Source organism: Bufo bufo, chromosome 6 (assembly GCF_905171765.1).
Source record: "Bufo bufo chromosome 6, aBufBuf1.1, whole genome shotgun sequence".
NCBI lineage: Eukaryota > Metazoa > Chordata > Amphibia > Anura > Bufonidae > Bufo > Bufo bufo.
The window spans coordinates 424140004-424166581 of record NC_053394.1 but is presented as its reverse complement, the minus strand read 5'-3'; the positions used below and the strand labels follow the sequence as shown (position 1 = coordinate 424166581).

The 26578-nt window shown below is 44.2% G+C and overlaps 1 protein-coding gene and 3 non-coding genes across 4 annotated transcripts; 3 read left to right on the top strand and 1 right to left on the bottom strand.

The window, feature by feature from the left end:
* Positions 1–391: 391 nt before the first annotated feature.
* TRNAM-CAU lies at positions 392–463 on the top strand. Its single transcript has one exon. It is a non-coding gene; the product is annotated as a tRNA-Met (tRNA).
* Positions 464–747: 284 nt separating this feature from the next.
* Positions 748–819, top strand: TRNAQ-CUG. The gene has a single exon. It is a non-coding gene; the product is annotated as a tRNA-Gln (tRNA).
* A 2594-nt stretch (positions 820–3413) lies between these two features.
* Positions 3414–3485, top strand: TRNAQ-UUG. The gene has a single exon. It is a non-coding gene; the product is annotated as a tRNA-Gln (tRNA).
* Positions 3486–7816: 4331 nt separating this feature from the next.
* NARF (nuclear prelamin A recognition factor) lies at positions 7817–26382 on the bottom strand. Its single transcript, XM_040437506.1, has 11 exons — positions 26218–26382; positions 22422–22499; positions 21885–22028; positions 21290–21422; positions 21033–21167; positions 18283–18401; positions 14913–15042; positions 14595–14667; positions 11549–11683; positions 11221–11378; positions 7817–9267 (listed from the first exon to the last, which is right to left on the bottom strand). Exons 1-11 carry the CDS (start codon positions 26242–26244, stop codon positions 9026–9028), a joined length of 1374 nt encoding a protein of 457 aa, XP_040293440.1. The 5' UTR covers positions 26245–26382; the 3' UTR covers positions 7817–9025.
* Between the last annotated feature and the right edge of the window lie 196 nt (positions 26383–26578).

Sequence of the window (26578 nt, the reverse complement as noted above, 5' to 3'; positions counted from 1 at the left end):
AAGTATTTGATCTGGAGTTTCATGCCTATAGTCAGAAATCCCCAAAAAAGAAACAATATGGGGCAAAAAGAGGTGCCTTTTTAGAATAACTGAATATGCAAATGAGCTTTGCGACGCAATGGATGCTGGGAAGAGTGAGCAAGCCGCGGACCTTATCCCACACAGTACGTTCGGCTCTTGCTGGAGATCGCTTGTATATCGCACAGTGAATGTAATATATGGATCTGGTGTATTTACCTCAGCAGACAAGTATCCGCTGCTCATTGGGGGAGCAGTATGTCACGCAGAGAAGCAAGTCACAGTGAGGCAGTGGAGAACATTGTCCCGCTTCTATGACGTCAGTCATGTGTCCTGTCCTCATATAGTCACAGTCTGCCCATGTAGATCGAGGAGCAGAGTGGCGCAGCGGAAGCGTGCTGGGCCCATAACCCAGAGGTCGATGGATCGAAACCATCCTCTGCTATATTTTTTTTTTTTTTTTCTTATAAAATCACCAGTTATAGTTTGACAATATTAGAAGCTATTTTTAATGGATATATCCAGTTCACAGTGTCCTCGGAGTGATTACATACATCTGTCATTCTGTACTTGCAGCCTATGTATGACTCTATTGATAACATGGCAGCACTATATTTATTCAATAACTATAATCCATATGAAACCCTTGTCTACAGAATATAATCCTATTACAGCATTGTGCAGTGTGCCCTATGTTATATATCATCATTTTTGCAGTCTTAGACAAGTGGTTCCATGGTGTAATGGTTAGCACTCTGGACTCTGAATCCAGCGATCCGAGTTCAAATCTCGGTGGAACCTGAATTTTTTTTATTTTGTTTTGTTTTATATATTTATTAGTGTATTATTATCAGTAGTATTACTAGTACATTTATTCACATTTCCCATCATTTACTATGCCAACCCCCACATTATATTTAATCTGATGATATTCCAGTCTGGATGGAGAAAATAAAGAACAGAAGTTGGAAGTGGTTTATAAGTATCTGACTGGTGGGGTTCTGATTTCTGGGACCCCCCACCGTTCATGAGAAAAGGGGGCCTCTTAATTCTTATCGCCACCAGAGGCCAGTAGTGAGTCGACTTGCAAAAGTGGTCGATTCTGCCTATTCTGGAGGTGATCCAAGGGAGGATTTTTGTTTTTTTAAATGTTAAAGGGGTATTCCGGTAGGTACAAGTTATACCCTCTCCACAGGATAGGGGATAACTATCAGATTGGTGGGGGTCCTACAGCTGGGACCCCCACCGATCATAAGAACAGGGGCCCCCTGCTGCTCCCCTAAAATGACCGCTGCAGCCGGTCGCATGTGCTCATGGCCACTCCATTCATTTCTGCGGAATTAGCGGCGCTCACCTATCTCCGGAACTCCCATAGAAATGGAGCGGCCATGAGCACGTGCGACTGGCCGCAGCGGTTATTTTAGGGGAGCAGCAAGGGGCCTACAGGGGGTTCGGGGCCCCTGTTCTTGTGATCGGTAGGGGTTCCAGTGGTAGGACCCCCACCAATCTGACAGTTAGTGGATAACCCCTTTAAGTATATCTGACGCAATAGGTCATGTATTTCCTCGGAGAATGGAGAGAGCACGAACTGAAAGACGTACAACGTTGGCCCCTGGCTACCTTGATTAACCCCTTCCCCCTGGATGCATTTTAGGACTTAGTTACTAAGCAATTTTTTTCTTTCTTTTTAAGAACAATAACTTTTTCATTTTTCCACCGAAGCAGCAATTTTCAGAAGTCCCATAGAAAAGAATTAGAGAGTGCACCGCGCAAGCGCAGCCACCGATCCATTCACCTCTATGGGAGTGCCGGGATTAGCTGCTAAGATCCATAACTTTTTTATTTTTCTTTCTACAGAGCTGTGTGGGGGGGCTGGATTTTTGTAGTATTTAACTTTTCATTGGCTAAATTTTTAACACATTTTTTAATTCTTTTTGTTAATGCAATCCTGGCATAGTTTTTTTGTGGTTTTCACTGTGCATGTAAATGTGTAAGTTATTACAGACGTGGCAATGCCAAATATGTGAAGGGGTTTTTATTTTTTCAATTTTTTCCATTGAAATTTTTCCGGGAGTACAATATTGATGGCCTTTACACTGGATAGGTCATCAGTATCTGATCGGTGAGGGTTTGACTTCTGGCATCCCCACCAATCTGCTGTTTGAAGAGGCTTCGGTGCTCTGGCGAGCGCCGCAGCCTCCTCACATCTTAGCAAGCACAGCGCCATCCATTGTATAGTGGCTGAGCTTGGTATTGCAGTCCCTTGAATGGGACTAAGATACATATAGGCCAAGTGACCAATAAACCCAGGCCTGGGAAGGGGCGGCAGTGCTCATTCCTCTTCAAACAGCTGATCGGCTGGGGTGTCGGGAGTCAGACCCCTGCCAATCACATATTAATGACGATAAGATAAACCCTTTAAGGGGTATTTCTAGCTAGAAAAATGTTAGGGTACAGCCAAATAGGGCGGCACTGACACAGTCACAATGCTGCGGCACATGGCACTTTAGCTTTACCCTTAAAGGGGTTGTACAAGAATTGGGGGAAGCGTTGTGTTTGGCAATCACAGGCCGCGGTGGTGTCCGATTTCCAGTGCGTCATGACGCATGGGGAGCTGGAGACTGCCGCGGCCTGTGGTTGGCTGCGGCGATGTCAAACCAGAGGCTGACATTGATGGATCCCAGTGGAGCATCGCAGGCCTGGAGGAGAAGGAGCGGGGAGCCAGCGTCAGGAAGCACGTAAGTCATCTTCCCTTTACAGGTCCAGCAGAATGGCGCAGGGGTATGGGTATGGGTTGGGGGGGATCGGGTGCCAAAACCACCTCCCCATCCTTTACTCTTGCACAACCCCTTTAAGACTATGTGACTGGAGGGTTGCACCTATTTTGGATCAGAAGGGAAAAGATTAGAACTAGAGATGAGCGAATTTCATATTTTGAAATTCGTTCACACTTGGTTTGGTGGTAAAAGCAGAATTGCGTTTTTTGATTCCATTACCGCGGACCAAAACGCAATTGTATGACGGGCATTCCGTTATGCATTCCGTCATAGAATTGCGTTTTTGGTCCTTGGCAATGGAATCCATAACGCAATTCTGCTTTTACCACCAAACGAAGCGTGAACGAATTTCATAACATGAAATTCGCTCTTCTCTAATTAGAACCTAGAAAGTCTCTGTTGCAGCGCCTCCTACTGGTAGAGCACCTGTAGTGACGAGTAATAGATTTTCTATATGCTTGCTATGAATGTGTATATAAAAAAATAACTAAACTAGCCACAAAAAAATATAATGTAATGTTTATGAAAAAGTAAAATCAGTAACAGAAACCCCTAGAATAATAGAACACACGGGAGACGTAGAGTCATGATCTGTGTGCACGGCCTCAGCTATCAGCTGGTTCCATGGTGTAATGGTTAGCACTCTGGACTTTGAATCCAGCGATCCGAGTTCAAATCTCGGTGGAACCTAAAGTTTTTTGATTGTTCCTATCATTTTATATCAATATATTATTATTATTCATATAATTTATAATTTACTCAATAATTTATCACATTCTATGATGATATCATTATGAATCACATTATATTTACAATCTACTGATTCTTAAGGAAAAGATATTTCACATAAGTATCTGTATTATATTATATTCTCAGGTCTAGTCTGCGAATTGGCATAAATAAGTAGCAAACCTCGTTTTTACGATTTTTTTTTAAAAACGCCACTTGTGACAAATATTGCTGCAAGTCAGTGTTTCTCTACAGCTCTCTCCAGTTTTTGAAAATGGGCCGCGGCGAGGACGGGAGTGGGACGGGCCATCCACATTTATCTTCACTTGCGCCTGTTTTCAAGAGCAAATGAAGACATAACATTTTTTGTACCATGGCCTCATGAACGTATTTAGTCTCTGAGTCAGTTCCGATTTTTTTGCGGATAGGATGTAGACCAATTCATTTCAATGGGTCCGCAAAAAATGCGGACAGCCCATTGTGTGCTATCCGCATCCGTATGTCCGTTCCGTAGCCCCGCAAAAAAAACAAAAAAACACGTCCTATTCTTGTCTGCTTTGCAGACAAGGATAAGCATTGTTATAATGAATCCGCAAAAAATGCGGACAGCACACTATGTGCTATTCCGTAGCTCCGCAAATAGAACATGTCCTATTCTTGTCCGTTTTAGGCACTGTTAGAATGGATCCGCAAAAAAAACAACGGATGGCATACGGATGTCATCAGTTTTTTTTTTTGCAGATCGCAAAACACATATGGTCGTGTGCATGTAGCCTTAGGAGCGGTACAGTTGAACTCAGGAGGACACCTGTGGCTGTCGGCCGAGTGCAGAAGAACCCGATGCTCCCAGCATTAATTACTATTGAGCAGGGGCGTACCACCAATGAGGCCAGGTGAGGCGATCGCCTCAGGCAGCACCAGGTAGGGGGTAAGAGGGGGACAGCAGAAGGGCCATGGGCAATCTGCACTTTCATTGTGGCAAAGGGGTTAGGTTAAGAAAATTGGCAGTGGGAAGGGGGGCGCCGTTTCAGTTTTCGCCTCAGGAATGCCTCCAGCTGCTGGTCATGAGTACGGATTGGGCGGCCCCTCTAGACATCTGCCCACTGGGAAATTTCCACGTAGGATATATGGCCAGTCCGCCTCGGAGCGTCCGCCTGGACAGAAGTGACAGCCTCAGCCTGGTAAAGTGGTGGTGACATAGGTGGGTGGAAAATGTAAAAATAACGAGCTGCTCATACTACAGAGGTGGCACTGGCGGTGTGCCTGCATGCCCTGGGCTGGCATAAATGATGCTGGCGCTATTATACTGTACCGAGCTCACATAAAACTGTGCGATCAGTAGAGGGGTGACATATCCATGGTACAGCGAGGAAGCATGGGGAGATCATACACCTCTCCTCTCGCTGCATCGCACCTCCTGTTTCCGCCTCCATGTGCATTGCCCCTTGCTGTGCTCTGGCAGAGGACGGAGGGCCTTTGATGGATATTACATAAGGGCATTCTATATCATGATATTATATAAAGGCGTCTATATCCTTATCTTTCTCTGTATACTATGGATGACCCCTGACAACCATCCTTACCTTTCCTTATATGCTATGGACGACCCCTGACAACCATCCTTACCTTTCCTTATATGCTATGGACGACCCCTGACACTAATGGGGGCATTAATATTATTGGGGGCACTATTGGGGAAAGTATTAATTCTGGGATGCGCAGATTACTTTTACTGGGGGCACTAATGGGGGTATTATTCATTCTGGGGGGCACTAATGAGGGCCACAGTATGACAGCTACTTAACACCCCATGTTAAGCCATGCCCCCACAACCACACCCCATTTGGGTTGTGGCTTAACTTGGCCGGTATGTTTTGTTGGGAAAGGTGGCAACCCTAGTAGTGATGTCTGAAAGATAAAGGAAGCCCATCTGTGCGAGACTCCTTATGGCATTGGGAATTCATCAAAATAGCTGCCAAGGAAACCCAACTTGCTGTTCCCCTTGTTACAGTGAAGTATGTGGCCCAAGATTGCAGTATTGCTACGCTATCGTAATGGAAAGGAATGAAAGTCTCCAGATATTCTGCAGATTTGAATTTCTGGGAACTTTTGCATGCCACGATAACTTGTGGGTGGCAATGCGACAATATTCACTTCGCCACCACAGATGCCATGCGTCCCAAGCCTCATATTGCCAACTGGACACTTATGTTATATCAATAGGATATACCATTGAAGTCCATTAGGTGAAGATCCCACCTTTGGGACCTTCTTCTAGATCAAGAGCAGGACCCCAACGTGCATGGAGAGCAAGCCACGCATATGTGGCCTTCTCCATTCCCTACTGGGAGACTTCCAAAAAAATGGCAGACCCCTGACTAGGGATATTTTCCGAAATCCCATAGTGGAGAATGGATGGACGACCTCGCTTGCATGGTATAGTCTCTATCTCCGTTCACATCTATGGGACTTCTGAAAGTAGCCAAGCACGCTCATTCACGTCAGGCTCCCAATTCTTGAGATAGGAACGGATCCCAGAGGTGGGACCTGCACCTATTGGACATTTTTGCCATATCCTCTCAATATGCCATAAATATCAAGATGGGGAACGGTGTACGTTACACAACTACTCCTAGCATACCACACACTGGTAGACCAACATTAATAAATCTGCTCCACTGAGTCACAGCGGTCCCAAGACCCAGGGCATTTCGATAGGGTGATGGATCACCCAGCCCTCTACTCATAGCCCTAGTATATCCATAAAATTCAGGGACACGGGATATGTTTGAAGGCTCCTTTTTAATGCAGAAACAAAAACACAGACCCACACAAATAAAGAAAAATATAATGTACACGTCGACATAAAACAATGAGGTAAAGGTAGATTGAGAAAACTGAAGAGCAGCCATCACACAAGACGCCTACCTCGAGACATGTAGAATTTTATATTCCCGTTAAAGGGGTTGTTCGGGTCCAGAGCTGAACCCGGACATACCCTTATTTTCACCCAGGCAGCCCCCCTGAGGCTAGCATCGGAGCATCGCGCAGGGCACTGGCTCTTTTGTTTTCAGTAACACACTGCCGGGCGGAAACTTCCGCCCGGCAGTGTGTTCGGTGACGTCACTGGCTCTGATGGGCGGGCTTTAGCGTTGCCCTAGCCGTTTTACTGGCTAGGGCAGCGCTAAATCCCGCCCATCAGTGCCGGTGACATCACTGGGCTTCCTGGCAGCCCCATGTAGAGCCCGGTACGTCACTGGAACTCCAAAAAAATGCCTTTGGCCTGCGCGATTTAGCGCAGGGCAAAGGAGAGCATGGGAGCATGAACTGCTCCGATGCTCAAGTCAGGGGGGCTGCCGGGGTTAAAATGGAGGTATGTCCGGGTTCACCTCTGAACCCGGACAACCCCTTTAAGTAATTTTTTTCAACTTTAAAAAAAAATAAAAATTACTTTCAATTTTCGATTTTATGAAAATGATCCAATGAACAACATGGATGAAATATTTTTGTAGGAAAACATGTCTTAGAATCGAAAAAAAATTCGGTGGAATTTGTAGCTACCTAGTAACTAAAATCAGCCGCATTCATTTAGGTTTGGTAAAATTTTTCGTTCTAAGCCGCATGTCACAAGGTCTATGGCGTTATATAGTTGCAGTATGGATTGGAGATTATAGATCCTGAAGAATGAAGAAGCTTCCAAAAAATAAAAAAAACTGTCGCGTTTGTATTAGTAAACGTGGAAATGTTACCAATTTTTTAATTGAAGATTTTAGGTGTTTTGCCATTTTTGGTGCATTTTCTTTACTGGCTTTTAATGTCGCCTCACTACTTTCACATCTGCATTTTTTGCTGGATCTGGAGGGGGATCAGCAAAAACGGTTCCGTTATGATAATACAACCGTCCGAATCCGTTCAGAACTGATCCGGTTGTATTGCCTCTAAAATGAACAAGACCGATCCGGCACTAAAGCCATTGTAATTCAATGGGTGCCAGATCAGTTTTTTTTCCCCCGTGTCTGTTTTTGGATCCGTCTTGACCAGTATCATATGACACACACAAAAATGCTGCTTGCAGCATTTTTTTTCACGTCCGGGGCGTGGGAACACAACCAAACGGAGTGCATTCTGGTGCGTTCCGTTCAGTTTTGCCCCCACTGACAATGAATGGGGAAAAACGGAAGCGTTTCCTCAGGTTTTTAAATCCTATGATAGATCTCAATACTGGAAAGGAAAATGCAGATGTGCAAGTAGCCTTACCACAGCCCAAACGAGCACTTTTATAGTTTTTTTTTTTCTAATATACGAGATGTTTTTTGGGTCCATGCTGGGGGTATGGTGTCTTTTGCCCAATTTCCGTCATTTTTCTCCCATAGACATCCATTGATTTTTTTATTTATTTTTTTCCTGTTTGAAAAAACACAGGTGGCAATGTGTGTGGAATTTTTTTTTTGTAAAATTTAATGAGACGTGGGGATCCACAAGTACAAATATAAATCTGCGCAAGAAATCAGAGGGTCGACCTTGGATTTCGGTTTTGGATTCCACAATGGATTTTTCTGTCGGAACATTAGAAATGTAGATTCCCATAGAAGCCACTAATGTTGGCACTGGCTGCCCATCTAATGACTGTAGAGGGCATCATGACTTTCCTCTGAGGGCAGGAGAGAGAAAGATCGGGTTGCTGGATTTCAACATGCCTGATCCTTTGTTTTTCAGGGGAGATGAGCCACCACCAGACGGGTCTAGCAGCAGCTTGCTCCCTCCCCCTATTCAGAACACATGTATGAGAGAGCGTGATCTAAAGTGTATGGGATTATGGTCATTTTTAAATTTATTTATTTTTATTAAAAAGAGAAAATCTTGAGATGAGCGATGGCTTACACCCCAGCTACAGGCGCTGATATTTTAGTGCCAAATATTAGACTGAAGGGGATCAAAATAAATTTAGATTAATATATATATTTTTTTAATATTAAACTACTCCATACCAAAAGGAGCGGTCATGTCAATATTGGCCAGCCAAAATATCTGCAGACTACTCCTCCCGTTCTGTGGCTGCATTATTTTCTGGCCTTCGTCCGTTTCCAACAGCCCGCGAAATGCGACAGATTACGCAACACTGACGACAACACGTATGCAGGATCTGTATAAATAAGAGGCAAAACTGCACGCCGGCACGGAGGGGGTTAACAGGCATGCACACAGCAGTTCGGGGGGATCTAGCAGCAAATCAAGGGTTGAGAGGATGATTGAGAAAGGACCACGTGATATTACATGACACAGACATAAGAGAACACACAACTTTCCCACATGGAATTCATATGTAACACAGACGTGCCACCCCTGCCGTTGGCAGCATTTAATTTAAGATGACTTTAAAGGACGGTGGGGGGGCTGCATAAAAGTCGGCCATTTTGTCTCCCGGACCTCTGACGACAAAGATGCCTGTCTTATACTGCAGTTCAAGTCCTTAACGTGCCCGCTGGCAGCGGAGGGATCTGTCACCATTTCATGTCCACGCGGGCAGTGCTGTGAGTGGAGGGCACGTATTTGGTATGTAGAGTCTCTCTGGATTTCTGGGACTCCTCTCCCTCCAGCCAGCTGGTGTATAACTCTTGGATGTGGGGGTTATTTTCTGGGCTCTGAACTGGCACATTTGTGAATAAGGCCTCCATCTCTTGGAGCTGCGCCCGCTCCGGTTTGCCGTCCGCCGACTGGGCCTGGCCTTTCCCATTCAAGCAACCTAAAGACAAAAAAATAAAAATAAGAATTATGAATAAAAACTCTGTGTACAAGTAGATCTTTTCATCCAACCGCTCATCGCTCGCTCGCTCGACCGAACCGTCCATTCAACACTGGATCCATCTCCCAGCATTGGGATAACCTACAAGCTTGATGGGTACCTGAGAGATGGCTGCAGGGGGAAAGCTATGGTTGTGGCCATCCTGGTCCAAGCGTTTATGTCAAAGCACAGGCCCAACAAGGGGCGGCTAGCGGCCAGCCGGTCATATAAGGGATGCAGCACATAGAAAGAAGTTGGGACTCGCTCAGCCAAATCATTAAAGGGCATCTGTCAGCAGCTTTGTACCTAGGAAACTGACTGATCTGTTACATGTGCGCTTGGCAGCTGAAGTCATCTGTCTTGGTGCCATGTGCACATGTAGCCCCGGTGCAGAGAAAAACTAAAGGGGTTTTCCGATTTTCCGACACCCAGCAACCCTGCCGATCAGATGAACAAATGGGAGCCGTCCCATACAAGTGAATGGGGACGCCATAGCACCAATACGAGCACTGCTTTCCTTTTTAAACAGCTGATCGGCGGGGGTGCTGGGTGTCGGACCCCCACCGATTTGATATTGATGATCTAACCTGAGGAGAGGTCATCAATAATAATAAAATAAAAAAAACGGACAACCCCTTTAAGTTTTAATACATGCAACAGGGGTGTTGCCATTACTCCTAGAGGCTCTGCTCTCTCTGCAATGGCTGCGCCTCCTGCACTTTGACAGGGTCAGGCGTGATGATGTTTACACTGCTCGGTCCTGACAAAGGTGTAACGGTAACGCCCCCGTTGCTCCTAGAGGCTCATTTGCATATATTAAAACATAATTTTTCTCAGCAATGCGGGCACATAGGAACATGGGACCAACACAGATGCCTTCAGCTGCCAAGTGCACATGGAACAGGTCAGCCAGTGTCATAGGAACAAAACTGCTGACAGATGCCCTTTAAAGGCCTTGTCCTAATCTTGAAAAAAAGGGTCTGCTGTTTATCCAGAAGCAGTGCCACATCTGTTCATTGGCTGTGCCTGGTATTGCAGCTCAAGCCATACAAGACATGGATTGGTGGTTGGCCAGAGGGTTCTGGAGCAGTCAGTAAATTTTATTTTAATTTCTTTGCTAAAAACGTGCGTCTTAGGGTATGGCTTTTGGGGAGGTGCTCTCTCTCCTTGGGGAGAGCGGCTAAAGTTTTTTTTAAACTAGGCCTTGAGACATGACTTGGATTATAATCCAGTACCTCATCTGCAGACAGTTGGCCTATAAATCTCCTCACGTCGATCATGGCGCTCTCCCCAAGGAGAGATAGTGCCCCCAGATGCTGACTTAAGCCTCTCACCCAGTTCTCTCTGCTCTGCACTGATGAGGAGCAATCACCCCAAAACAGCTGTCTGCAGATGAGATGCTGGCTTATTTATTATCCAGGTCATGTCTCAAGGCCTGTTTAAAAGGGTAGAACACTGACTTATAGGACCGCTGCCTTACATCTGGTGGCATCAGAGACAGAGCTTGCAAAGAACTCATTTGCCTCCCCTTCTACTCTTTAGGTAAATCCACAGTAAATACAGTAGTGGCAAAGTGCATAAAATTTAGAAAAACTTGATATGTCAGAGACACACAGGTTTTGAGTGCCGAGACCCCCACAGATCGTTAGAATGAGGAGAGAGAAGTGCTCGCATAGCGCGTCCTCTCTTCTTGCTGCAGGATACAGAATCAGCATAGCCCATAGACTTTCTATTGGAGTCTGTCTCCTGCATCGAGGAGAGAGTGCGCAATATGCGAGCGCTTCTCTCTTCTCGTTCTAGCCGTTGGTGGGGGTCAGATTCCCACCGATCAAAACTTTTAATGCTTCCACAAGCAGATCCAAAAGGCATGTCAATTTATGATGCAGATTTCTTTCCACATTTCTTGGGACTCACCTCCTGGACAAGCCAAGACTTCCACGAAATGATAGTGAAATTTCCCCTTGCGCAATTTCAGTACCATGTTCTGAATGTTCCGAAACCCATAGGCGGCGGCAAATCTCAGGACAGTCTCCCCATCTTTTTCTAAGCACACTTCTTGGAAGTCTTTGTTCCTTGAAATGACAAAAGACAAGCGATAAGAGAAGACAATAGATGATATTCTGCAGCACAGCAAATGGACGATAAACAGCGCCTGTGTCGCTTTAAGACGCCGCTTACTGTATAATATACGTGAATTTAGTGTCTGTATACAGTACAAAGGTTTCTATACACATGGACTCACTTTAATGTCTTATATGTGATTTCTTGCACCTCCATGCCAAACAGCTCCTTGGCAGCATGGCGGAAGACGTATGCGAGGTAACCATCCGAGCTGGTGCTTTCATGGCGGACAAACTGACATGTGGTTCCCCCAAAGCTGGTGGTGAAAAAGTAAAAACCATATAAGACACCAGGAGACGATGAGCTAACATTATTAACCAGACTGCCTCTCCTCCACTGACCACAAGTCAAATACAAATGTGTCACGTACAATACAGACAAAAAAAAAGGAATCAAAGCCACTGAGAGGGAAACATGATCACCTAGTGTCCAGAAATAGGCGGTGTCCACCCATAAACAGCACTTTACAATACATACATTGCATTATACTAGATAAAAAGTTGGATCACTGTATACCTACACTACATATCTCGAGCTACATCCTGTATTATACTGCAGAGCTGCACTCACTATTCTGCTGGTGCAGTCACTGTGCACATACAATACATTACTTATCCTGTACTGATCCCGAGTTATATCCTGTATAATACTCCAGAGCTGCACTCACTATTCTGCTGGTGCAGTCACTGTGCACATACAATACATTACTTATCCTGTACTGATCCCGAGTTATATCCTGTATAATACTCCAGAGCTGCACTCACTATTCTGCGGAATAAGCAGAATGCACATTGATCGCTCATATGCAGTTATGGTTGCCTTAGGGTACTTTCACACTAGCATTTTTCTTTTCCGGTATGGAGTTCCGTCCTAGGGGTTCAATACTGGAAAAAAACTGATCAGTTTTATCCCTATGCATTCTGAATGGAGAGCAATCTGTTCAGTATGCATCAGGATGTCTTCAGTTCACTGTATGCTGCGTTATTTTCTCCGTCCAAAATTCCGGAACACTTGCTGGAATGCCGGATCTGGCATTATTTTACATTGAAATGCATTAATGCCGGATCCGGCCCTAAGTGTTCCGGAAAAAAGCAACTGCCTGCCGGAATCCAGCGACGCTAGTGTGAAAGTACCCTTAGAGCAATATACATGACTTTATAGTACTACAGGGTACAGGACTTGGAACATGTTTCCTTCATCTACCCTGGCACCTTAGAAAGCAGCAGGACAACACCAGTTCTGCAGGCGGTGCAGGTAAATCATTAGCCAAGAACAGCCATTAACAGCTCTCCGAGTGTCAGAAGGTTAAGTAATACAGTGCTCCAGCAATTACTGGCCTTCTGCACGTGTCTGCTGTGTCATAGACTCCATCAATAATTGTAATTAATTTTAATTATTTATGTGTCTGTGGGGGCAACAACATGCACAATGCATAAACCATGAGAAAGATGTGTAATACAGAGAAGCATCCCAGCGCCATCTAGTGGGGGTAGGAGTAAACCTAGAGAAGGATGTAGTACAGTGTCTCAGCATATCAGCGCCATCTATGGGGGGTACGAGTGAACCAAGAGAAGGATATAGTACAGTGTCTCAGCATATCAGCGCCATCTAGTGGGGGTAGGAGTGAACCAAGAGAAGGATATAGTACAGTGTCTCAGCATATCAGCGCCATCTAGTGGGGGTAGGAGTAAACCTAGAGAAGGATATAGTACAGTGTCTCAGCATATCAGCGCCATCTAGTGGGGGTAGGAGTGAACCAAGAGAAGGATGTAGTACAGTGTCTCAGCATATCAGCCCCATCTAGTGGGGGTAGGAGTAAACCTAGAGAAGGATATAGTACAGTGTCTCAGCATATCAGCGCCATCTAGTGGGGGTAGGAGTGAACCAAGAGAAGGATATAGTACAGTGTCTCAGCATATCAGCGCCATCTAGTGGGGGTAGGAGTGAACCAAGAGAAGGATATAGTACAGTGTCTCAGCATATCAGCGCCATCTAGTGGGGGTAGGAGTGAACCAAGAGAAGGATATAGTACAGTGTCTCAGCATATCAGCGCCATCTAGTGGGGGTAGGAGTGAACCAAGAGAAGGATATAGTACAGTGTCTCAGCATATCAGCGCCATCTAGTGGGGGTAGGAGTGAACCAAGAGAAGGATATAGTACAGTGTCTCAGCATATCAGCGCCATCTAGTGGGGGTAGGAGTGAACCAAGAGAAGGATATAGTACAGTGTCTCAGCATATCAGCGCCATCTAGTGGGGGTAGGAGTGAACCAAGAGAAGGATATAGTACAGTGTCTCAGCATATCAGCGCCATCTAGTGGGGGTAGGAGTGAACCAAGAGAAGGATATAGTACAGTGTCTCAGCATATCAGCGCCATCTAGTGGGGGTAGGAGTGAACCAAGAGAAGGATATAGTACAGTGTCTCAGCATATCAGCGCCATCTAGTGGGGGTAGGAGTAAACAGAGAAAAATGTAGTATAGTGTCTGAGCATATCAGCGTCATCTAGTGGGGGTAGGTGGAAGCCTAAAATATATAGTAAGTGGTGGGGGGGGTGGGTAGGAGTAAACTGAGAAGGATGTAGTGCAGTGGGTCAGTACATCAGCGCCGTGTAATGGGTGTAGGAGTAAACTCCTATTCTAGGATGTAGTGCACTGTAGGGTCTCAGTAGTAGCACTGCTGGTTAAAAATTAAAAAAATGGGCTACTGTGTCTTTAAATGGGTCACAACACTTACCACAATAAAAACTAAACAATGTAAAGTAGAATAAAAAAGTGAAAGCACACATAACCAAGATCAGGATAAAAATTAACCTGCTGACTGGACAATAAAGGTTGCCAGGATTTTATTTTCCCGTCTCGTGGTAGTCATATGATATCGGCAGCACGCTCACATGACTGGGATGCCAGGGGATTACCCCATGGGGCGACTAGTGGCGTTACTACCAGCAGGGGAACTTACTCTGCAGCTCGAGGGCGAGGACTGGATCTCTTAAAAAGAGCAAGTATATGGAGATAGATTTGCCATTCTGGAAGCTGACAGAGCTGGGCACATGCTGTACCGGTGGTCACTCAAGTTAACCACAAACCAATGTAATTAAAGAAGGACTGAAAATAATTGGGGGTGATGCACCCCCTCCCCCTACCCAGGCAGCGAGGCCCTCTACTCACACATTCTCCAGGGGGGATTCTTCTATTTCTTTGACTGAAACGTTCCTCTGCTCCATAATCTGCATCACCTCACCTGGAATATAGAGAATACCCTGATGAAAATGGCCGACATCTTCTGCTGGGCCACTTTAAAACCCAAGTGCTAATACTAAAACTTAAAAAACTGGGGTATGAATACTTTTGTAACAATTGTATTGCTCCGGTACGTCTTAAAGGGGTGTTCTAGACAAGGCACCCATATGCTGGAAAGGTCATAACAGTAAGAACAGTGTGGGGGTCTCGAATGATCGGGCCTAGTTTATGTACAGGGCCACCTACCTGAAGTCAGCACGCAGTCGACGTCACGGCAGTTGAAAAGGTCGGTGTAATAGTCTTCCCTGAGAGCCTCCATCTTCCGGTCATAACACGGCGCCACAGCGAGGTGGAAGATCTTATCTGGGGCCAGATTCTGGTAGAGAAGACAAGCGTTGTAGTGTCTTAAAAAGGGGGTTGTCCAGAGTTGGAAAAATGATAATTACACTTACCGGTAATTGGATTTTCCAGAACCCATGACAGCACCATAGAGAGATGGATCGGCCCCCACAACTGGACAGGAAGCCCCAAAGCAATAGAAAAGGGAACACCCACTTCCTCCCTCAGTGTTAATTCCAGAGTAGATCAGTAGGAGCCATACAAAATAGAATTCCTATAACCTCATTCTTCCTTTTTACTTGAAAGACAGAACAATTCTCATCAACCATAAGCACCAGGGAGGGAATCAGAGGGGTGCCGTCATGGGTTCTGGAAAATCCAATTCGCGTTAAGTGTAATTATCATTTTTCCCTTCACCCATGACAGCACCATAGAGAGATCGAATACCAGAGATAAAAACTATGAAGACACCAAAAGCTAACAAGAGGTCCAAACTAAAAAAGTGGGAACAATAAACATTCTAACCTAGGAATTTCAACATTATACCTAAAACTCAGGATAATCTCATAAAATAAATCTTATGTGGGTTTCTTATCAAATGTTAACAAATCATAAAAGATTTAACAAAACATCTTAGAGAAGTACTTATCTTGACGCAGAGTGATCAAACTGAAGATGATTGCTGAACACCGATTCCTTTGGTGCAGATTATATTCAGAGACAGATGTTTCTTCCTGCCTCACCAAAAGTTCCCCAGGAGAATCCCTTCCAAGGCACGCCACCTGCACGGTTGAATCTTCAGGGAGCGCGTAGCAGGGAACTCACCGGCACGCTCCCCACCCAGTGATCTAAGATCCACTGAAGGACCAAAAGAACATCAGATGCCAAAATCTCCAAATTTTCTCGCAATCTGGCATCCACGATGGAACCCTACCGTGGCATCAATCCCTTATTTGGAGGAGCTCACCGATTTGCTGCAAGAGGTCCAAAAAGCACCCTGGACCCTTCAGACCTCTTAGGGTCCCCAGTGCTGGAAATTACCGATGCTTCTTTTCCGGGTGTAGGCTGACATCGGCGCAGGCGCACTGAGGAAGGAGCGGGCAAGCGAGCGCCCTTCTCTGAGCGCCGAATGAGGATGGGTACGGCGCAGGCGCAGGATTTTATGGGCAGAGAGGGACAGCGAGAGGAGGAGAGCGCTCTCTGGCCCTGTCAATCAAGTGGAGGAGGGGGCGTTTTTTTAGACCGAGGATGCGGCGGCTACCAGCAAGTAACCACCCAACTTGCCGGTAGTGAAGAAATTTGCATACCACAAAAGTACTATTTTTAAAGAATTTAAAGCACAGCCAGAGGAAAGAGGGGTATATATGGACTCTGCGTACATTAGCAATTATATTAAGTCCAATACTGAAAATTGCTGTTTGGGGGGGTGACAGAAGTCCTTTAAACTACAAACTGTCAATCAGGCATAGCCACAGAACCAGTTCACCATGCAGGCATTGCCATCAAGGTAGACCGCCACCAAGCCATGGTTGCATCTCAGGCACAGCTGGTCACAGACAGCAGCTCAGAGCCAGGTACCGTCATCCAGATACTGTTGCAAAAACAATCAGTTATCAAGACATGGCGACACGAGCCGCCAGCCACACGGACATGGTGACCAAAGCCACCAACCATATAGACAAGGCCCATGCAAAGTAAGCAGCTGAACACACACAGCGGCACTAGATAAGCCCAGCAGCAGAAGCAGCCAGCTACAATGAAAAGCTGAAGGAGCAGTCATCCCAGGCAAGCATAACATAGAAGCAATCAGCTCCATAAGAACATGAGGCCATGAAAATAGTAACCCTGCCACAAACACTGAACCAGAAAGGCCCAGGCTCCCATGAAGCCATCACTTTTTAGGCATGGACCCAAAGGGGTAACCAGCCGACCAGGCGCAGACCCAATGGGGTAACCAGCCGACCCAGCATGGACGCACAAGTGTTCAACCAACCAGGCATAGATGCACAGGCGCTCAGCAGACCAGGCTTTCAACAAAGCAGGTATAGAAGCAAGACATTCAGCTAAGCAAACATAGATGCACAGGTGGACCGCCAACTAGGCGTTCAACAAAGCCGGCATAGATGCAAAAATGTTCAGCCGGACAGGCATACAGCCAAGCATGCACAGGGCCTCGGAATTCAATGAAACCAACATAAGATCAAAGGCATTCAGCTTGAAGCCAAGAGGCAGTCAACCAGGCCCTGAAGCCAAGAGGCAGTCAACCAGGCCCTGAAGCCAAGAGGCAGTCAACCAGGCCCTGAAGCCAAGAGGCAGTCAACCAGGCCCTGAAGCCAAGAGGCAGTCAACCAGGCCCTGAAGCCAAGAGGCAGTCAACCAGGCCCTGAAGCCAAGAGGCAGTCAACCAGGCCCTGAAGCCAAGAGGCAGTCAACCAGGCCCTGAAGCCAAGAGGCAGTCAACCAGGCCCTGAAGCCTGACAAATATTGAAATCTATCAATCATGCTAAAGGCACCAAACAGATTCATACCAACCACACAACAAATATTTGCTGTATAACCTAAGTTCATAAGGTGTTCCTTGTTTCACAGCCCTGGAGGCTGCATGCTCCAGGCTCCACTGTCCGGAGAACAGGAAACCACACCGATTGCTCTGGGGCTTCCTGTCCAGTTGTGGGGGCGGATCCATCTCTCTATGGTGCTGTCATGGGTAAAGGAAAAAACATGGCTGCTTTCCAACAAAGCACCACCATCCCTGTCCATTAGTTGCGTTGGGTATTGCAGCTCAGCTCCATTGGATTCAATAGGGCAGAGGTGCAATACCGTACAAAACCTGTGGACAAGGGTGCTGCTGTTTTTAGAAGAAGGCAGCCATCTTTTTCTAATCCTGGACAACCCCTTTAACTATGACTATTAGCAACTTAAAGGGGTTGCCTCGAATTTTACTAGGCTATCAATATCTGATTGGTGGTGGTGCGCCACCCTACACCCCCCCCACCGATCACCTGTTTTCAGGTGGCTCCAGCAACGGAACTATACAGCTATCCACTGAGCGGGTTACTGCAGCACTGCCCCCACTGAGGTGAGTGGTGACCAGCGCCACCGACTACACAATGCACAGAGCTGTATATTTCCGGTGCCGATGTCCAACACCAGAGCTACCATAAAACAGCTGACTGTCAGGGGTGCCATGTGTCGGACCCCCGCAGATCAGATACTGATGGCCTATTCTGAGGAGAAGCCAACAACGCCAAAATATCCCTTTAAGAGTCAGCCTCACCTTCTGTGACGCAAAGTAGCTCTTCATCAGTGACCCCATGATCTGCTGCGGCGATTTTGCAGTGCAGATGTGTGGTGTAACCAAGTCACCCAGAACACGTTCAGCATACTGCACCCATCCTATAGGAAGAGAGACAAAGGGTTAATGGAAGAAGAACAAGCAGCAATTATATTAATCACATTCTTGTACATAGGAGCAGTATTATAGTAGTTATATTCTTGTACACAGGAGCAGTATTATAGTAGTTATATTCTTGTACATAGGAGGCCGTATTATAGTAGTTATATCCGTGTACATAGGAGGCAGTATTATAGTAGTTATATTCTTGTACATAGGAGGCAGTATTATAGTAGTTATATTCTTGTACATAGGAGCAGTATTATAGTAGTTATATTCTTGTACATAGGAGGCAGTATTATAGTAGTTATATTCCTGTACATAGGAGCAGTATTATAGTAGTTATATTCTTGTACATAGGAGCAGTATTATAGTAGTTATATTCCTGTACATAGGAGCAGTATTATAGTAGTTATATTCTTGTATATAGGAGCAGTATTATAGTAGTTATATTCTTGTACATAGGAGTAGTATTATAGTAGTTATATTCTTGTACATAGGAGGCAGTATTATAGTAGTTATATTCTTGTACATAGGAGCAGTATTATAGCAGTTGTATCCTTGTACATAGGAGGCAGTATTATAGTAGTTATATTCTTGTACATAGGAGCAGTATTATAGTAGTTATATTCTTGTACATAGGAGGCAGTATTATAGTAGTTATATTCTTGTACATAGAAGGCAGTATTATAGTAGTTATATTCTTGTACATAGGAGGCAGTATTATAGTAGTTATATTCTTGTACATAGGAGCAGTATTATAGTAGTTATATTCTTGTACATAGGAGCAGTATTATAGTAGTTATATTCTTGTACATAGGAGCAGTATTATAGTAGTTATATTCTTGTACATAGGAGCAGTATTATAGTAGTTATATTCTTGTACATAGGAGCAGTATTATAGTAGTTATATTCTTGTACATAGGAGGCAGTATTATAGTAGTTATATTCTTGTACATAGGAGCAGTATTATAGTAGTTATATTCTTGTACATAGGAGCAGTATTATAGTAGATATATTCTTGTACATAGGAGCAGTATTATAGTAGTTATATTCTGGTACATAGGGGCAGTATTATAGTAGTTCTATTCTTGTACATAGGAGGCAGTATTATAGTAGTTATATTCTTGTACATAGGAGGCAGTATTATAGTAGTTATATTCTTGTACATAGGAGCGGGATTATAGTAGTTCTATTCTGCATGTTACGCTGTGACGGCGTAGCTGGTACGGGGGAGGGGTGACAGTACAGAGCTGTTGTATACATCAAGTAATCATTACATGGCATATTAGGTCTGGCGTCTGTTTCTGATCCTGTAAAATTCAGCTGTGTCATCGTTTACCCACAAAGCACATGTGCAGATTGTCGTCATTTATTCCAGTTAACCCTTCATCAGCAGATTCACTTCTTTAAACCGCTGTTCATCCTGCCGTTTTGGGGGCGAGCAGTGAATGACGTGGTTTTTACCTTCCCGTTCAGCTTTACGACTGTGATATGAACACTAGTCCTGAGCCTAAGCTAAAGAAGCACCCTGCTAGGAAATGCACCCTTCCTGTGCTGGATCGGATCACACAGCTGAGTTTGTTACAATGTATCGTTTGAGGTAAGATAAAAACTTGTCTGGACAGGAGAGAGAGTTTTACGCTAGTCACAAGCTGTCCATTCACCGACAAAACGGAGATCTCGACCGTGAGACACCAAGTGTATTAGGAAGTTTAAGCCCTTTTCATTATTCAACGTTTTATCACTAAAAACACAACAGAAAGGGTTAAAAATAATTAAAGGGCCAGCCTCTTCACAGTCAGGTGATTGACATTCTCCATCCTCTGCTCATGTGATGGGGGCTGGGGGTGACGGGCGAGATTAACCTTTTACCGACTGGTGCAGGACTACAGCGCTGCATAGCTGCCAGCAGGAGAGCTCCTGACTCAGCAGAGCTGTTCCTGCGCTCCTGGAGGCTGGACACTGCTGCACTTTTCACACAGCCCTACCTTATCTTTAGTTATGGCCTCAGGAGGCCAAGACGTCTTTTTCCTGTCACAAGGTCATCTGTAAACTGGTACTGTTAACCCTATCACTGCAAACAGGAGCACAGATCTCAGCTTCCCAGAGGATAAACAGAAAAGGAGCAGGATATTGGGCTTCACTGGGGCTGTTCACTTATCTCTGGGCTGTAGTTATTGATGACCTATCCCCAGGAGAGGTCATCAGTATCAGGTCGGTGGGGGTCCGACACCTGGCACCCCCTCCGATCAGCTGCGTTGGGCAGCCGGAGGCTATACAGTGTATGGAGCGGGAGAAGAAGGCGTAATACTGCCTCCATACTCCAAGCTCAGCATCCGTTCACTTAACTGGGAGCTAAGCTGCAGTACCCCCGACACGGCCACTACACAGTAGATGGCGCCGTCTGCCTGCAGCTCCGTACAACGTATAGTCTCTAACGCCCTGGCTGCTGATCAGTGGGGCTGCCGGACGTTCTGAGAGAGATGACCTATCCTAAGAATAGGGCATCAGTACCAGTGTCACAGAGAACCCCTTTAATCTGAAGCCATGTTAACATCTATCGCAGCAGGAGGGGGATCGGCGGCTGAGGTACACATCTGGGGCCGCAGTGTTTGCATTGCACTGCTTACCAGGACAAGCGGAGGCAAACATGGGGAAGGCGTGCTCATCCTGCGTCTGCCGCCTAAACCTTTGGATGAAGTCTCTCTGGGTCTCCAGGATGCTGAAATCGGCAGCGATCGTTGTATCAAACACATGATGGACGCCTGAGGGGGGACACAAGACATCACTGGAGCAGAGTGCCACTTTAACCATACGTCCACCCCCTGACAGCTTCAACATTGTAGAGTTTCACGTGTCAGTGCGATGAAGGGACACTTCCACTTACCTAGACTCTTGAGGAAGCCACAGATTTTCTTAGCCGCCTCACAGACGGAAAGCTGGAACTTGGCGGCAAAATAAGGCACGGACTGGGGACTGACTGACGCCACCACCAGTCTATGGAGGGAAGCGTCACATTTCTGGAAGACAAAAGGTTAGAATCAAAAAAATGCCAACTACAGGACAATTCATCATATACTCAATTCAAATCCAGAGCTGCATTCATAATTCTGCTGGCTGCTGCTTGCAATCGGTCAACACTCAAAAGACAAACACGTAAAGCGATTTTCAACTGAATTATATGGCACAGTGACGTTCATACGCGTTTGGCCGTAAGTGAAGAGCGTGGACATGTATGGCGTGGAATCTACTGTGCAGAGTACTGCAGCATTTTTGTTCTGCTAAATACTTTAAGCCCTAGGGGGTAGGATCTCCTACTGATCATACATCGATGGCCTCTTCTAAGTATCGGTGATCGATGGAAAAATCCCTTTGAAACAGAATTACGAACGCAGCTCTAGATGTGATGACAGAACAGTACGACTGGAATGGCCGAAATCTCAAAAACAGAGAAAGAGTTAAACCATGTAAGACACCCATACCTTATTGAGACTCAAAACCTTGAAAAACGCCTTCTGGTTCTGCGCGAAGATCTTGGCGCCTTCTTCTGAGGTCACACAGTTTCCACAGGCCAGGCAATCACTCAGGAAGATACGGGCATCGGCCAGGCGGTGAAATTCGCTTTTCTAAGTACATTAGAAAAATAATAAAAAAAAAAATTGAAAAATCTCATCAGGTGAAACGGACAAGCGTAAGCTGGCTGTAAATGTTGGGAGTTGTAGTTTCAGCTAGAGCTATAGTTGCCCTTTAAGGAAGCTAATTGAGTGGGGTCCCGATTAGCAGCCCGTAGCACCGGGATTATGGGGGGGGGGGGGGGGGGGGAGATTTCTGCTTGAGAAATCAAACTTAAAAAAAAAAGTTCTCGAATGCCGCAGTCAGCTTTGAAGGGTGTGGAGTCTGGCCGTGGAGGGGGTGACGGGTCCAGATAAGGGTCCGAGTTTGGGCGTGTGATGGCCCATCCTGGGCTCATCAAGAACGGCACATGGAAGGTCACAGATAAGGTGGTGTCTGACTCTCACCTCATCTCCGTCCTCCACAGCCTGCGCCACGGAAAGCTCCGCATCAGCTGCATCCTGCTTCTTTTTCTTGCTACATTCCTGGGCGGACAAAAAAATAAAATAAAAAAAATAAATTATAAAAATTAGATTTTTTGTTTTAATAGGTATAAAAAACAAAACAAAAAAACAAGCAAAAAACATTCAACAGACAAATCAATATAATATATATTCTGCCCCTAACCATAAAAGAATTCTGTTACATTGAGTTACTTTTTATTCAATGCAGTGTAAAAAGGAAAAAAAACGTAGGTCGATAGAAAAACCGAAAACAATATAAAAAATTGTTGTAGAGTAAAATTCCATTAGGTGTCGCGGTCAATTTCCTATAGAAATGAATGTAATTAAATCAAAGAAAAATGATTAAAAAAAAGAGCTAGTATAAAAAAAAAAAAAAAGTATATATAAAACTTTATATAAAAATACTAAACACAAAAGCAATAAAATAAAAAAAAACAAAAAAAAAAACTGTGCAATCGTACATCATTCATGCAGCTGAAATGGGAGAATTATCTCGGCTGTAGGACAACCACCTCACTGCGCTGTCTACTCCCATCACCCTACATTTGCTTTTTTATTCTACAGTTTAACTTTTTGTGGGATGGGGGGGGGGGGGGGGGGGGAAGAAAAATATAAAATAATAATAATAATAATAATAATAATAAGGCTACTTTCACACCTGCGTTAGGTGCGGATCCATCTTGTATCTACACAGACGGATCCACACCTATAATGCAAACGCTTGTATCCGTTCATAACGGATCCGTTTGCATTATCATGAACGAAAAAAAAATTTTTTTGTTCATAATGCAAACGGATCTGTTTTGACTTACACTGAAAGTCAATGGGGGACGGATCCTTTTTTAATTGCACCATATTGTGTCAGTGAAAACGGATCTGTCCCCATTGACTTACATTGTAAGTCAGGAGGGATCCGTTTGGCTCAGTTTCGTCAGATCTGTTTTGGACCGCTTGTGAGATCCCTGAAACGGATCTCACAAGCGGACCCAGAAACGCCAGTGTGAAAGTAGCCTTAATACAAAGAAAAAAAAAGGAACTTAAAAATTACAAGTTGCAAAAATGGATGAAAAATTACTAAAATGCATCATTTTATTTTTACAAAAAAAATATAAAAACAACACAAAGCACATGAGTTTTTGTGGAGAAGGGGAAAAAAAAAAAGTAAAAATAATAATGAAACTTGCAAAAATGACTACAAAATTACAAAAATGGATAAAAATTACTTATTTTTACAAAAAAATTAAACACAAAGCAAATAATAATAATAATAATAAAATTAAAAAAAGGGACTGGACTAAAAAAATGACTACAAAATCACAAAGTTATAAAAATGGATAAATAAAAATAAATAAATAAATAAAAAAAGGATCTTTTTTTTCACAAAAAAAGAAACACAATGCACATGAGTTTTGCCGCCAGAAGCACAGGATCTGATTGTATGGGGGCATCAGGTCACCTGACCCCATGTAACATACACCAGAATGTAAACATGACGACTTACTGGCTCAGCTCTCAAAATATTTGCAGTCCCCCTCCCCCTATCGTTGGCCTCCACAAAAATATTTGGTGACAGGAAGGTTCATCCTGTGATGACTAATGTGAAAAGAAAAAAACAATATTCTCTGGTTACAATGACCTGTCACCTATATAGGCAGAAGAGGCCATCTTGGAGGCCAAAAAAAGAAGAAGATTAAACACCATGGCCCTCTAGACGATGTACAGTTGCCGGTGAGATGGAGGAAATGGCGGTTAACTAGAGGTATCACTGAGGCATTTGAGGTCACATTCAGAGCTTCTGATGAAAGAGCGCCTCGAGAGGACAATATGGCTCCTGCTATCGTGGCTGGACTGCTGCCCGAGGGCCTAAGGTTATCATATTGACTGGAACTTTTGAGCCCAACATGGTGGGGAGTTGGTCGGCGGCCATGATACAGTTTGACCCAAAATCTATAACGGATATGATCCCATCGAGGGGTCTTCATCGAGTTCTGTGGCACCAGGGTGAGGTGCCCTGTCCAATAAAGGCCATACTGACTACCATAAGAATGAAGTTCTGAAGACCCCCCTTTGACTAATGGTATGGTCCATAAGGTTCCTATCTACACTGTGGCTTTCATTACAGAAGTGACGGATTGTACAATGGACACCAGCGGCACCCTATGGCCCCCACTGACTTATAATGGGGTCCATCTTTTTCATGACCAAAAGGTTGCAATAGGATGTGCTCTGTAACCATGACAACCAAGCAGACTCCCCCCACCTAAAGGTGACCACAGGCAACCAGTCCTACAGCAAACGCTGGCCTCAAAATGAACGCCCAAAGATCACCGTGGTCCAAGAAGTATCGGTCACCGAGGGGTCTGGAGGATTGCAACACATTCTTAAAGGGGACATCCAGGATTAGAAAAACATGGCGGCTTCCTTCCAAAAAGCAGCACTCCATCTATCCACAGGTTGTGTGCGCAGCTCGGCCTGATTGAAGGAGCTGAGCTGCAAAAACAGACGCAACCTGTGGACAGATAGGGCGCTGTTTTTTGGAAGAAAACAGCCATGTTTGGCCAACATTACTTTTTTTTTTTTTTCTCTCTTAAAGGTGACCAGCAAAAAAGAAATAAAAATAGAAAACGTATCTGTGATAGCGTAAAAAAAAATAAAATAAATGAATATAGAAAAGTATTGTGCAATAAACAAAACGTGTATATACAGTAAGGACGATGATCATGAAATGGTTAATGTTCTCCATATGAGAAGTCGAAGCTGATAAAACCAAAACAACCTTACACAACAAGTCATAACAGAAATAATCCCCCCTCAAAAAATAAAATATATATATAAAAAATAGAAATCTTACAAAATATCACCTATTTCCAGAGACACAGCGTGCAGCAAGATCATCATAGTAGTAACAATAAGCTTAAGACTGAGTCTGTATTTTTTATCATTAGATTTTACAATATCTATTTTACTGTCAAAAACTTTGAACTAAAAAAAAATATAAAAAAATGAAATAAAATATATAAAAAAATAAAATAAAACCGAAGCTATCGTCCAAGTTTGAGGAAATAAAAAAATAAAGTCAACTAAAGAAATCAAAAAATAAAATATATTGGCCAAGTTTGAGGAAATAAAAAAACAAAACCTAAATGTCAAACAAAAAATAAAAAAAAAATATAGGCCAAATTTGAGAAGAAAAAAAAAATAAAAAAATAAAAAGAAAAAAGGCTGCCAAGTTTCAGAGGGGGGAGGGAAATAAAAAAGTAACAATCAAATATTAGCTGGGAGGAAATAAAACAAAAAAAATAAAAAATAATATATCATTAAAAATATATATAAAATAGTTGCCAAGTTTGAGAGGTAATCAAATAAAATAATAAAATTAATAATAAAAAATGTTTGAGAAATAATAATAATAATAATAATAAAAAAAAATTAAAAATAAAACAAAAAGTAGCGGCCCGGTTTGAGAGGGAATAATAAAAAATAACCAGACCACACAAATTGAGGAAATTATAATATATATATATATATATAAACAAAAAATAAAAATAAAAATAATAAAAAAAAAATTATTAAAGATAATTGATCAAACAAGTAATTGCTCATTTAAAGGGCCAGACCCACAGCTATTTGCTGGGGGTTAATGCTGTACCCTCATGACATTACATAACGTGGGCAGTGAGGCTCCGGGGTATGAGGGGTTAAGGGCCGGCCATGTCTGGCTGGGGCAGGGGGTGCTCACCGCCTTGGTGCAGTTCTCACACTTCATGTCTCCGCTGGTCCCGGTGGAGGTCCCCGGACGCGCAGGGCCCCAGCTGCTGCCCCTCTGCTGTCACCCTGCTCTTTGTTATACCGTCTCCGGCTCCTTCTTACATGCTATTCTGCCCCTCGCTCGTCTCCGGTTTGATTGACAGCTCCTCAGCCAATGGGAAGCAGAGGAAGTTGAATTTCCTCCATAATTCCCGCCCCCGACACGCCCACCCGATCACTGTGCTACTTGAGCCCAGTCGTAATTGCACGTCCTCACCGCGCTGAAACGCGGCGGCCATTTTTCTGTGGACCACGCAATATTTTCAAAATGCGGGTGACTTACCAAAAATGTC